Source organism: Alosa sapidissima, chromosome 19 (assembly GCF_018492685.1).
Source record: "Alosa sapidissima isolate fAloSap1 chromosome 19, fAloSap1.pri, whole genome shotgun sequence".
Taxonomy (NCBI): domain Eukaryota; kingdom Metazoa; phylum Chordata; class Actinopteri; order Clupeiformes; family Clupeidae; genus Alosa; species Alosa sapidissima.
In genome coordinates this window covers 31145656-31158155 of record NC_055975.1, presented here as the reverse complement: position 1 = coordinate 31158155, position 12500 = coordinate 31145656, and the positions used below count along the sequence as shown (strand labels likewise).

At 42.3% G+C, this 12500-nt stretch overlaps 2 protein-coding genes across 3 annotated transcripts in view; both read left to right on the top strand.

Moving 5' to 3' along the window:
* The window catches only part of cavin4a (caveolae associated protein 4a), a 7741-nt gene extending 1406 nt beyond the window's left edge, over positions 1-6335 (top strand). Inside the window, exons 3-4 of the mRNA XM_042071413.1 lie at positions 1322-1516; positions 5124-6335. Of these exons, the coding sequence (XP_041927347.1) occupies positions 1322-1516; positions 5124-5669 (741 nt within the window). The 3' untranslated portion in view covers positions 5670-6335. The remainder of the gene's footprint in view (positions 1-1321; positions 1517-5123) is intronic.
* A 529-nt stretch (positions 6336-6864) lies between these two features.
* Positions 6865-12500, top strand: part of ift57 (intraflagellar transport 57 homolog (Chlamydomonas)) — an 18766-nt gene continuing 13130 nt past the window's right edge. Inside the window, exons 1-3 of one of the 2 annotated variants that reach the window (XM_042071398.1) lie at positions 6865-7416; positions 7518-7692; positions 7844-7962. In XM_042071398.1, coding sequence (XP_041927332.1) covers positions 7262-7416; positions 7518-7692; positions 7844-7962 — 449 coding nt within the window. In that variant the 5' untranslated portion in view covers positions 6865-7261. The remainder of the gene's footprint in view (positions 7417-7517; positions 7693-7843; positions 7963-12500) is intronic. The other variant, XM_042071397.1, reaches the window with a different exon arrangement.

Genomic DNA, 12500 nt, shown 5'->3' with positions numbered 1-12500 from the left:
ATAGATAAATAGATATAGATAGATAGATAGATAGATAGATAGATACTTTATTGATCCCCAGGGGAAATTCAAGGTCTCAGTAGCATACAGACAACATACACACATTCACTAACAGCAGAAAAAGTAATTAAAAGTATATAATATAAAAACACAACTAAGCAATAAGGACAGTAGAAGATAAAGAATATACTAAATATACTAAAATACAAATTATACTAACACTTAATCTAAATCAATTCTAAAAACAGTATCCACATAGTGGTGATTAATCAATCAAGATGCGCTTGCAATGAGGCGCGTGGTGTGTGGAGTTGGGTGGTGTGTTGGTACGGAGTTGGGTGGTGTGTGTTCGGTGCTCAGTGTTCGGTGATTAATGGAGGCTAAGCATGCTCAGTGTTCAGTGATTAATGGAGGCTAAGCAGGCGATAAGGGGGCAAAGGCCATCTGGGTTAGTTGGCTCCACAGAAATATATAATTGGGTATCGTCTGCATAGCTGTAGAAGTTTGCATTATGCTGACTTATGATGTTTCCTAACGGAAGCATATATAGGGAAAATAGCAGGGGACCAAGGCAGCTCCCCTGGGCCACACCAAAAGTCAAGTCATGTTTTACAGACACATGATCTCCTAGACTAACATAAAAATCTCTGCCAGTAATGTTTGACATAAGGTTTGAAACCACTTTAGAACATTATCAGAGAGACCTACCCACTTCACAAGGAGGTGAATTACAAAGCTGTGATCAATGGTGTTGAATGCTGCACTCAAATTTAGAAGAATACGGTTTGAGACTTTGTTTAAAGGATAAATCCGGTATTTAGCACTTTGAGTCCCTTTTTTGGTTTGTTTTGGATGAACTAGAGTGGTGGACCTTAACGTTGATCTAGATAGCGGTTTTAAAAGCAGTCAGAAATATACCTGTTTCTAATGAGGTATTTATTATTTTGAGGTCACTTATTTACTGTCTTATTTATCTCCTATGTACAACTGCATTGTTTATGTTGTTTATTTATCTTCTGAGTATGACTGCATTGTTTATTTATCTCCTGTGTAGTATTTTTTGTTTGTTATTATTTATACTGCTCTTGTCCATGTGCTTTTCTGTGCAGTACTAGTGTCGTGTCTCTCGATGTTGTGTTGTGTGTTGTGTCTCTCGATGTTGGTTTGTGTGTTGTGTCTCTCGATGTTGTGTGTTGTGTCTCTCGATGTTGTGTTGTGTGTTGCGTCTCTCGATGTTGTTTTTTGTGTTGCGTCTCTCGATGTTGGTTTTTGTGAGGCGGAGAGAGTTTGACCTTGACCTTGTGTTCTCGACCTTGACCAGGTGTCAGCGCTGGGCAGTGAGCACGCTCAGACGGCCGCCACGGTCCAGAAGCTGCTGCAGAAGTCTCGGCGGGTCAGTGCGCACGTGAAGGAGGTGAAGACCAGGGTGGACAAGCAGAACACGCGCGTCAGGAAGGTCGAGACCTCGCAGGACGAACTGCTCACACGAAACCGCTTCAGGGTCGTCATCTACCAGGTGAGACTCTCTATCTCACACACACGCATACACACACACACAAACACACACGCACGCACCACACAAACACACATGCACGCACACCACACAAACACACACACACTTTGTTCCACACTGTGAGAAATATGATCAAATGGCCAATTCACCAATTTACTTCTGACCTCTGCTGCCCTGGCAGCACAATATGTATTAAAATGTCGAAACCTATAGAACATGTTATTCCATGTACATGTTGCAACCTATAGAACATGTTATTCCATGTATTTGATTACGTTTTTGGCAAAAAGAAATTAGAAAAAAAAATGTTGCAACCTGAGGGACATGATTTAAGTAAACCTATGTTTGTAATAACATTCCAACATTACATTCCAACATTCCATTGTTGCGAAGCCTGCAACCAAAGATCCTTGATTACTAGCAAGATAGAGCAACGTAATTCGTTACTATGGGAGCAAAACGGGACAGTTCCGATCTGCATAAGTGGGAGTGTCACCTTACGTCACTAAATAAACTTTCTCTCTTAATAAGCAATAAGAACAGATAAACATAATTGTGTTCACAGTATTATTGTCTATAATCATGTATGATACCAATGAATCATTCTTTAGGACATGATGTGAATAATTTAATTAGTCATGTGAACCGAGCTAGCTAGCTAGCTAACGCTAGCTTAAAATGCTATACAAGTGGATGGGAGTAGCTATGGCAGGGGTGGCGAACCTGCGGCTCTTTGCCTCCTCTCATGCATCTCTTTGCCTCCGCACTCGCGGCTGCTCAACTGAGTTTTTTTTTTTTTAAATAGCCTTTTATTTATGGTAAATGAAAATGCTTTTCATAAGTTGATAGTACTGCCAATAGTTAGGCTGCAATGTTTAAATTAAAATAGTTTTACCGTCATGTTATGGATAGGAATCTAGTCTAAAAAGAAGCAGACTTTGTTTCTTTAGCCAGGTGGAATGATACTGTTGCAATCAGGAAAACCCTGACGCTAAGCGTAAATAGAAAGAGGAACACAGACATTCAAAAGGAGGATTCATCTTTTTGTAGGCTAGCATAGCCTTTCTGGTTAATATGTCAACGTAACCTAAATAACACTGTTAAAAAACGTGTTCTACATGTTAGTTTGGTACTTGGTATGCCAGACTTAACTGATGCATAAAACAAGGTAAAGGTAGGCTATATAGACGTCAGTCAGAGAAGCAGGCTCGTTTTCTTTTTGTGTATTTTCTTTTAAAAAATGTACTGAACACTAAACGGAACATTTGACGGTCACATTGACAGCATATCAGTTGTTACATTGGAGCATTTCTCATGCTAATAAGTAATTCAGTGAGGGGAAATGTGTGATGTGTGTCAGATATCTTTGTTGCTTGCTACTCATTCCTGAAAACGATAATTTGTAGCATCTGCCAAGTGTCTCACTTTAAATGAAAAGAGAAGATCTATTTTTGTAGGCCTAAGTCGCTGTTATAGTGTGGGCATCTTTTTTTTGTTGTGCGGAATTTTTTTTTTTTGGCTCTTGCTGGACTGGTTAGCCACCCCTGAGCTATGGCAATACAGCTATGCTCTAACAAATGACTAGTAGTTGAAGGACTTCGCTTAAACTTAATATACTGTTGCAAATTCACTTGAGTATAAACTATCCACTTTAACTAATGTCAGTAATGTTATTCAGCTAGTTGTCATTTCAAAGAAATTACACTTCTCCGTTTAAAATGTTACCTTAGCTAAGAGGCTAGCTAGCATGCTAACAACCGGACAGTAACTGGCAGCAGCATGGTCTGATATTAAGTTATTTTATTACAAATCCGAACACTACAAAATTACACTATTAGGCTTAATATGATCCCAAACACTTACAGATTATGACAAAAATTTCAAAAATAGTTACCATTCATAAGCATTGATATGGAACGGTGTCCTGTTATTCAGAATTAATAGCCACCCCACCAGCCAATCAGAAAAGAGTATTTGTTCTCTCCGGGTGATACATTTCTATATTCTGTATTTCTATATTCCATATTTCTATATTCTATATTTCTATATTATGTGTTTACTTGTTTATATGATGAATGCCACTGCATTTGTGTGTGTGTGTGTGTGTGTGTGTGAGTGGAGGGGGTGCATACAGTTTGACACTCGGCCTCTCAGAGCAGCTGCTTATGACAGGCCTCTAAAGTTAGAGTCTGACACACACACTCACACACACACACACACACACACACTCTCATACACACACACACACACACGCACGTGCACGCACGCACACATATATGCACGCACACATGCACACACACACACGCGCATACTCATACACACCTACAGAGCTTGACACATATGAACCACATCCACACACAAAAATTCCCAGACACCTAATACAATAAATTACAATAGCACTCTCCCCATACACACACACACACATGGCTAACCACACACACACACACACACACACACTTACTTTAAGGTTACTGTAAGTGTGTTTAAGTGTACAGCTAGACTGTAAGTGGAGTAGGATTTCAGCAGTGTGTGTGTGTGTGTGTGTGTGTGTGTTAAATGGCCATGACTGCTGTGATCCTCAGAACTCTATATTAGGACAACTATTGAGACCTCAGAATATCTGCACGCACACACACACACACACACACACACACACACACACACACACATTCTGACTCACTCCCTCTCTCTATCTCACACACACACACTGATTCCCTCTCTCTGTGTTGGGTGTGGTGTCCTGCTTCATCAGTAAAGTGTGTTTTTAAAGGAGTGTGTGTGTCAGTAAAGGGAGTCATGGTGATACTATATTAGTCATATGGAATGCTCCCTACCTCCTTCTCTCTCTCTCCCTCCCTCTCTCTCCCTCCCTCTCCCTCTCCCTCTCTCCCTCCTTCTCCCTCTCCCTCCCTCTCTCTCTCCCTCCCTCTCCCTCTCTCTCTCTCCCTCTCTCTCCCTCCCTCTCTCTCCCTCCCTCTCTGTCTGTCTCTCTTTCTCTCCCTCTCTCTCCCTCTCCCTCTCTCCCTCCTTCTCTCTCTCTCCCTCCCCCTCCTCTCTCTCCCTCTCTCCCTCCTTCTCTCTCTCTCCCTCTCTCTCCCTCTCTCTCCCTCCCTCTCTCTCCCTCCTTCTCTCCCTCCTCTCTCTCTCCCTCTCTCTCCCTCCCTCTCCCTCTCCCTCTCTCCCTCCTTCTCTCTCTCTCTCTCTCCCTCCTTCTCTCTCTCCCTCTCCCTCCCTCCTTCTCTCTCTCTCCCTCCTTCTCTCTCTCTCCCTCCCTCTCCCTCTCTCTCACCCTCCCTCTCTGTCTCTCTCTCTCTCCCTCTCTCTCCCTCCCTCTCCCTCTCCCTCTCTCCCTCCTTCTCTCTCTCTCCCTCCCTCTCCTTCTCTCTCCCTCCCTCTCTCTCTCTCTCTCCCTCCCTCTCTCTCTCCCTCCTTCTCTCCCTCCTTCTCTCTCTCTCTCTCTCTCTCCCTCCTTCTCTCTCTCTCTCTCCCTCTCCCTCTCTCCCTCCTTCTCTCTCTCTCCCTCCCTCTCCTTCTCTCTCTCTCTCTCCCTCCTTCTCTCTCTCTCTCCCTCCCTCTCTCTCTCCCTCCTTCTCTCCCTCCCTCTCTCCAGGGGGACACTGAGTTGCCGTCGGTGGCGGTGCTGAAGGTTCCGAAGGGGGCGGGTGCGTCGGCGTTGGAGGTGGAGCCTGACGAGTACGAGGCCCCGGGGGACCTGTCGTCGGACGACGACTACGTGACGGCAGAGGAGGTGGAGTCCACGCGTGTGTCACGCCTGAGGGCGGGGCTTCTGGCCACACGCCAGCGCACCAGCGAGAACCTGCGTCGCACGGGCGCCACGCTGCGCCAGGGAGGAGCTACGCTGGGGGGGCGTGTCCGGGGGCTGGGCCAGCGCGTGGTGCCCACTAGCGAGCAGCGGCAGCGCATGCGGCAGAGCGGGCAGCGCCTACGCCAGTCCATCGCCCAGAAGGCCCCAAACATCCGCCTGCGCCCGACACCGCGCTCCGTGGCCGAGGGGGAGGAGGGCGGGGCCGAGGGAGACTCCGCCCACGCCGTCGCCACGCCCCCCAAGAGCAAGCGCAAGCAGGAAGTGACGGAGCGCGAGCGCCAGGGTCCGCTGTCTGAGGAGGGCGCCACCAGCGTGCCGCTGGACGCCTGAACGGTCACCACGGAGACGGCCACAGAGGAGGGAGGAGCTTGCTGCCATCTGTCAGAGAGAGAGGGAGAGAGAGAGAGGGAGAGAGAGAGAGAGAGAGAGAGGGAGGGAGGGAGGGAGGGAGAGAGAGAGAGAAAGGGGGGGAGAGAGGGAGTTAGAGATAAAGAGAGATATGAAGTGACATCATGTGACGTGACTACTGTTAGGATTGAGGAGGAGAGAGAGAGGAAGTGACATCATGTGAGGAGGAGGAGACACCTGACTCTGTATCCGGCTCATCTGATCTGACTCAGAGTCTGGCGCCATCTGCTGCTCCTGTATGGCACATGCAGTAGTGAACGGTGTGTGTGTGTGTGTGTGTGTGTGTGTGTGTGTGTGTGTGTGTGTGTGTATCCTAGGTTAAAGAGTTGTAGTGCTTATTTATGCTATGCCTTAAAGAGAAAGACACAAAATGAAATGTATTTCAAATAGCCATAGAATAACATATACACTAGTGTTTAATAAGAATAATATATACAGTAATAAGAAGAATATATCACTAGTGGTTAAGAAGAATAATATATATCTGACTGTGGTCTGAAGTCACTGCATGCTCTGCACTTTTTTCTTCTATATGCTTTTTCATACAATAAAAAGTTATCACAAAAACAAATAAAATCAGTAAATATACCCTTGGTATGCACTCAATGTTCACTTGTCTACTCGTAAGAAGAGCCCTTTGGACAACGGGATCGCACCATAATTGGCATTGGCAAGTGGATCACACCAAATTGACAGATGTAAGTCGCTTTGGATAAAAGCATCTGCTAAGTGAATAAATGTAAGTCGATGACTGTATATACAGTTATTGGTTCAAGTTCAAGTTATTTGTTTGTCACATTTATACAAAGTAAGCTACAATATCTGGAGAAAAGTGTCTGTCAAATACCATAACGTTAAAGAGAAACTTGACAACTATTTTAACTTAATAAACCTGTTTAGAAATCTTTTGTAAATAGATTTTGTAAATAATGTCCTTTGAATCAAAGTTGCCTAACATAAAACATTTAGGACGGAGCCAGTTATGAAGGTCCAACATAAAAAGGTCTTAACATAAATACATTCAACTTGGGACGGGTCACAACTATAAACGTCTCCTGTGTTATACTCCAATGCGGCAGGTGGCGATGTGTAGCAGAAAGAACGTGTGCTCTGCTTGAGAGGTGCGCAGAATCAGCGATCATCTCCATCGCGTCACCTAGCGACCCCAGACGTAAACTTAAAAACCGATATCTCAAGATATTTCCCGTGTTTAACGTTGTGGTTGGACCCTGTTTTCGTTTTGTAAAGAACAATGTAATGCGGGTTGTTGGGTTACTTTGCGTAAACTCGATACCGCCTACACTAAAAATTGTGGTTGACGGTAACTTAGGCCACTTGGTGACAGTGACCAAAACAAATGTCACCCAGAATCTCTGATATCTAACGCCAGTGTAGCACGTTAACATCAGAACTGGTTGAAGCTGAATGACCGCTTATCTAAGCGCTAGTGTAAACTGTTTTGCTCTCACAGTTCTGTTAGCGTCAGTCTACTAATTTGCCACTGATAAACTTCCATGGCGGATGACGGGCGACGCGGGGAGGAGGATGAGCGTGGTCCCGGGGCTGCTTACCAAATGTTCGTGGTCATGGAAGACCTGCTCGACAAGCTCAAGGTCCTGAACTACGAAGAGGAAGTTCTGGCCAAGCACAATATGAAGGCTCTCTCCAGGTTAGACGGATGTTGCCTTTTCAGATAAGTCACCTGTTGCTAACGGGCCTGTGCCGTGTCGTGTCTCGCTGTTTCGTAGTCTCTCTGTATGTCTGTTTCAGACACTACTTCGCCGCGAGCCCCTACACGCCGTCCAACCCCGGCGAGCAGTTCTACATGTTCACGGTGATCGCCGCGTGGCTCATCAGCGCTACCGGGAGACCCTTCGAGGCGCCGCAGGAGTATGACGACCCCAACGCCACTGTGTCCAACATCCTGTCACACCTCCGGGCCCTGGTGTGTGTGTGTGTGTGTGTGTGTGTTGATGTGTGGTGCGATGCCGCTATGTGACAGGGTGACACTTGCAGGTTTTGTGGGTTGGTGTACATAAAGTTTCTGAGCAATGATGCATGTAATATGTCCTGTGCGTGCGTGTGTGTGTGTGTAGGGAGGCCAGGTTGATTTCCCTCCTGCAAAACTGAAGTCTGGATCAGGGGAACACGTGTGTTACGTTCTTGACCAGCTGGTGGAAGAGGCCCTCAAATACAGAGGATTCAGCTGGAAGAGGTACACACACACAACACACACACACACACGTATACTCACACACACACACACAACACACACACACACACACGTATACTCACACACACACATACACACACACACACACGTATACTCTCTCACACACACACACACACACACACACACATGTATACTCACACACACATACACACACACAGACACACACGACGTTAGTTTCCAAATTCAAGGTGGCAGTGGTGGTAACAGTAAAATAAATGACAGTGGGAATAATTAGCACATCCTTTCCTGTCTGCCTTTGCAGTTTATTATTAGTTTGTAAAAAAGTAGGAAATAATGTTTTTTTTTTTTTTTTTTTTTTTTTTTAAATCTCTTTTTATTAACCAAGAACAACAAAGTTACATACCTACATGAAATACATTTGTTTTTCTCCTACATTTTTAAATAATAATAATAATTAAAAAAAAAAAAAAAAAAAAAAAAAAAAAAAAAAAAAAAAAAAAAAACCCCACCCTGCCCACCCTCTGAACCTCTGTGCGTCTTAGTATGTAGCCAGTCAAACCAAAGACAATCGTAAGTCACATGTACACTTGTACACATGTAACCATCTTATACCAAATAAAATAAATACATAATCCAGTAAAACAGAATAAATGTGTACATACACATACAATATCCAGTAAACAAACCAATGGTACATAAAACCAATATTGTAGACTTCTTTAGGCCTTAGCCATCTCAGTGCTTTACATGTCATTAGGGACTCTCAGGAAGGGACTTAAGTTTTTCAAAATATGTTATTAATGGGTTCCAGATACCATAAAAAAGGTCATTAGACCCTCTGAGTGCATACTTTATTTTTTCCAATTTCAAATACATCATAAGATCAGTCAGCCATACAGATACTTTTGGTGGGTATGGGGATTTCCAATGTAAAAGAATTTGCCGTCTGGCAATCAAAGTCGAAAAGGCTAATATATCTTTATACCTAGCAAGTCCTATATGGTCGCTTGGCACAACTCCAAAAATTGAGGTATACACATTGGGCTCACAATCTATTTCTATAACTTCAGATAACGTTTTATAGACCCCTAACCAAAACTGATCCAAGCATGGGCATGACCAGAACATGTGGGTCAAAGTTGCTGGAGCGCTATGACACCTGCTACAACTGTCATCCATGCCTGTGAATATTTTTGCCAATTTAGCTTTAGAAAAATGCATCCTATGCAAAACTTTAAACTGGATTAAGCTTAGACGAGCACATGATGTAGTCCCATTAACCCTACGCACCGCTTCCGTCCATATACTATCTGGTATTGTCTCTCCTAGTTCAGCATCCCACTTTGCTCTAATCTTATTTACAATATTGTCACCATGGGAAGTGATGATGTTATAAATTCTGGAAATAAGTCCCTTTAAATTAGAAGACACTTCCAAGATATCCTCCAAGACAGATGGATCTGGTTCATTTGGAAAATCTGTTGTATTACTACGAATAAAGTGGTGAATCTGTAGATATCTAAAATGATTTGAGCAGGAGAGATTAAATTTTTCGCATATGTCATTGAAACTTGCAAATATACCATCCTTATAAAAATCTTTAAATCTGACAAGGCCTTGCCTGTTCCATTCCAAGAACGTTGCATCTATTCTAGCTGGAATAAATGAGTAATTATGGCAAATTGGGGCTTGAATGGAGAAATTAAGTAAACCTATATGTTTTCTAAATTGTTGCCAAATACGTAAAGTGTTAATGACCGTTGGATTTGAAGTATGTGTTGAAATAGCCAGAGGGATTTTAGAAGTTATTAAAGCTGGGAGTGAAGTTGAAAGACAAGAGTTATTTTCAGACTCACACCAGACCATATCTGAAGACTGACATCAATAGAGTATTTTCTGACAGTTTGCCGCCCAATAGTAAAATTGTAGATTTGGCAAACCCAAGCCTCCATTAGAACGATGTCTTTGAAGAAATCTCTTTTGAATTCTAGGAGCTTTACCTGCCCAAATAAATGATGTTATATACTTATCAATAGATTGAAAAAATGATTTAGTCAGATAAATTGGAAGGCACTGAAAAAGATAAAGAAATCTAGGGAGAACATTCATTTTAATACAGTTAATCCTACCAACCAGAGACAAACTAATGGCATTCCATCTCTGAAAATCAGACTTTAATCTGCCTACTAATGGGGTAAAGTTTTTATGGTATAGCTCAGGAAAATTTTGAGTCAAGTTAATACCTAAATACTTAAACCCATCCCTGGACATACAAAAGGGTAGATCTGAGTCCTTAAGAGACCGGGCCAAGGCATTTATAGGAAAGCACTCACTTTTAGTTAGGTTCAATTTATAACCAGAGAAAGTACTAAATGTTTGCAATATATTCAAAACATGGGGAATACTATGCATAGGGTCAGATAGGTACAGCAATAAGTCATCAGCGTACAAAGATACCTTATGGGTTAAACCCCATCTATAAATTCCAAATATTTCTGGCTTTGACTTAAGCACAATAGAAAGAGGTTCAATAACTAGAGCAAACAAAAGTGGACTAATTGGCGATCCCTGACGTGTTCCCCTTGTCAAGGAAAAGAACTTGGAGTGATTCCTATTGGTGACTACTGATGCCTTTGGGCTGAAGTATAAAAGCTCAATCCATGACCTAAAATCGGGGCCAAAACCAAATCTTTTCAAACACTCAAACAAAAAACTCCACTCTACCCTATCAAACGCTTTTTCAGCGTCCAATGAAACAACTACTTCAGCCATCGCACTGGACGCTGGTGAGTATAAAACATTGAGAAGGCAACGCACATTTGAAAAAGAGTGCCGTCCCGTCATAAAACCTGTTTGGTCCTGGGAGATCACCTCTGGCATAACTTTCTCCAAACGGCGAGCCAGTGCTTTTGCCAATATTTTGATGTCACAATTAAGGAGAGAGATAGGGCGATATGACCCACATTGCTTTCTGTCTTTCCCTGGTTTTAACAATAAAGTTATAGAAGCTTCAGTCAGTGTCCTGGGCAAAGTACCATTAGCCTTTGAGTCATGAAACATATCAAGTAAAAGTGGAATTAGTTGCCCAGAAAAAGTCTTGAAAAATTCAACTGGGTACCCATCAGGGCCCGGAGCTTTTCCACTTTGCATGGTCCTAATTGCATCCGCAATTTCGCCGTGCGTGACTGGAAACTCTAATTCTGCTCTACTAGCTGTATCAATTTTGGGCATATTTAAATTGCTAAAAAAATTATCCATAACTGTATTGTCTTTAGGAGCTTCAGATGAATACAAGTTTGAATAGAATGCCTGAAATGTATCATTAATTTCTATAGGATCCACTGTAAGTTCCCCATTATCTTTCATAATACAAGAGATATGTTGCTCAGATGATCTGCTCTTTAACTGATGGGCTAAAAGACGACCCGACTTTTCTCCATGCTCATACATAATGCCCCGAGATTTCAACAACATCCTTTCAGTTTTTTCCGAAGCCAACAACTCATCCCTGAAGTTCTACTTTCTCTTTATAAAGTTCAGGGCATGGGGAAGCTGAATATTGACAATCTATCGCCTGTATAGCTTTGATCAATTTTTCTTGCTCTAAACATCTGTTTTTATTTAGCATGGATTTATATGAAATAATATTTCCCCTAATAACAACCTTGAGGGTCTCCCACAATGTAGTAGGAGACACATCATCACCTCTGTTAAATTCAAGAAAATCATCAATGGCTGATGAAATCATTTGAATAAATCCCTTTTCTTTCAATAAACAAGTGTCCAATCTCCATGGAGTGTACTCCATACTTTTGTGTAATAAAGAAAGATCTAAAATTACCGGGGCATGATCAGATTCAATTATAGATGAATATTCAATTTTTTTAACCGAAGACAACAATGCAGAATCAATGAAGAAATAATCAATTCTACTGTACGTATGGTGTACATGGGAAAAATAAGAATATGTCTTGCTCAATGGAAAACAGAAACGCCATGGGTCAGTACAGCCTACTTGATCCATGAACATTGATAGCCTCTTTGCCATTTTGGAGGGAGAATTAGATTTTGGATTGGAACGATCCAAAGATGGAGTAATTGTACAATTTAGATCACCTCCAAAAATGAGAGAATGGGAATTGAGACTTGGTATGGATGCTATCACTCTTTCTATGAATCTCTCATCGTCCCAATTAGGGGCATATACATTCACCAGTATGACAGGCTTAAAATATAAAGACCCTACTACAACAACATAACGCCCTTGTGGATCCTCTATTACCTTTGTTGGGCTAAAAGGAACTTTTTTATGTATCAAGATAGCCACCCCCCTAGACTTATGAATAAATCTTGAATGAAATAATTGACCCACCCATGTTTTCCTTAATCTGAGCTGATCTTTCACCAATAAATGAGTTTCCTGCAAAAAAGCAATTTCACATTTTAAAAATTTTAAATGTGCAAATATTCTTGCTCGTTTCACAGGACCATTTAACCCTTTGACATTCCAGCTTATAAATCTGACAGCTTCACCTAAATCTTGATTAAGCCTACTATTA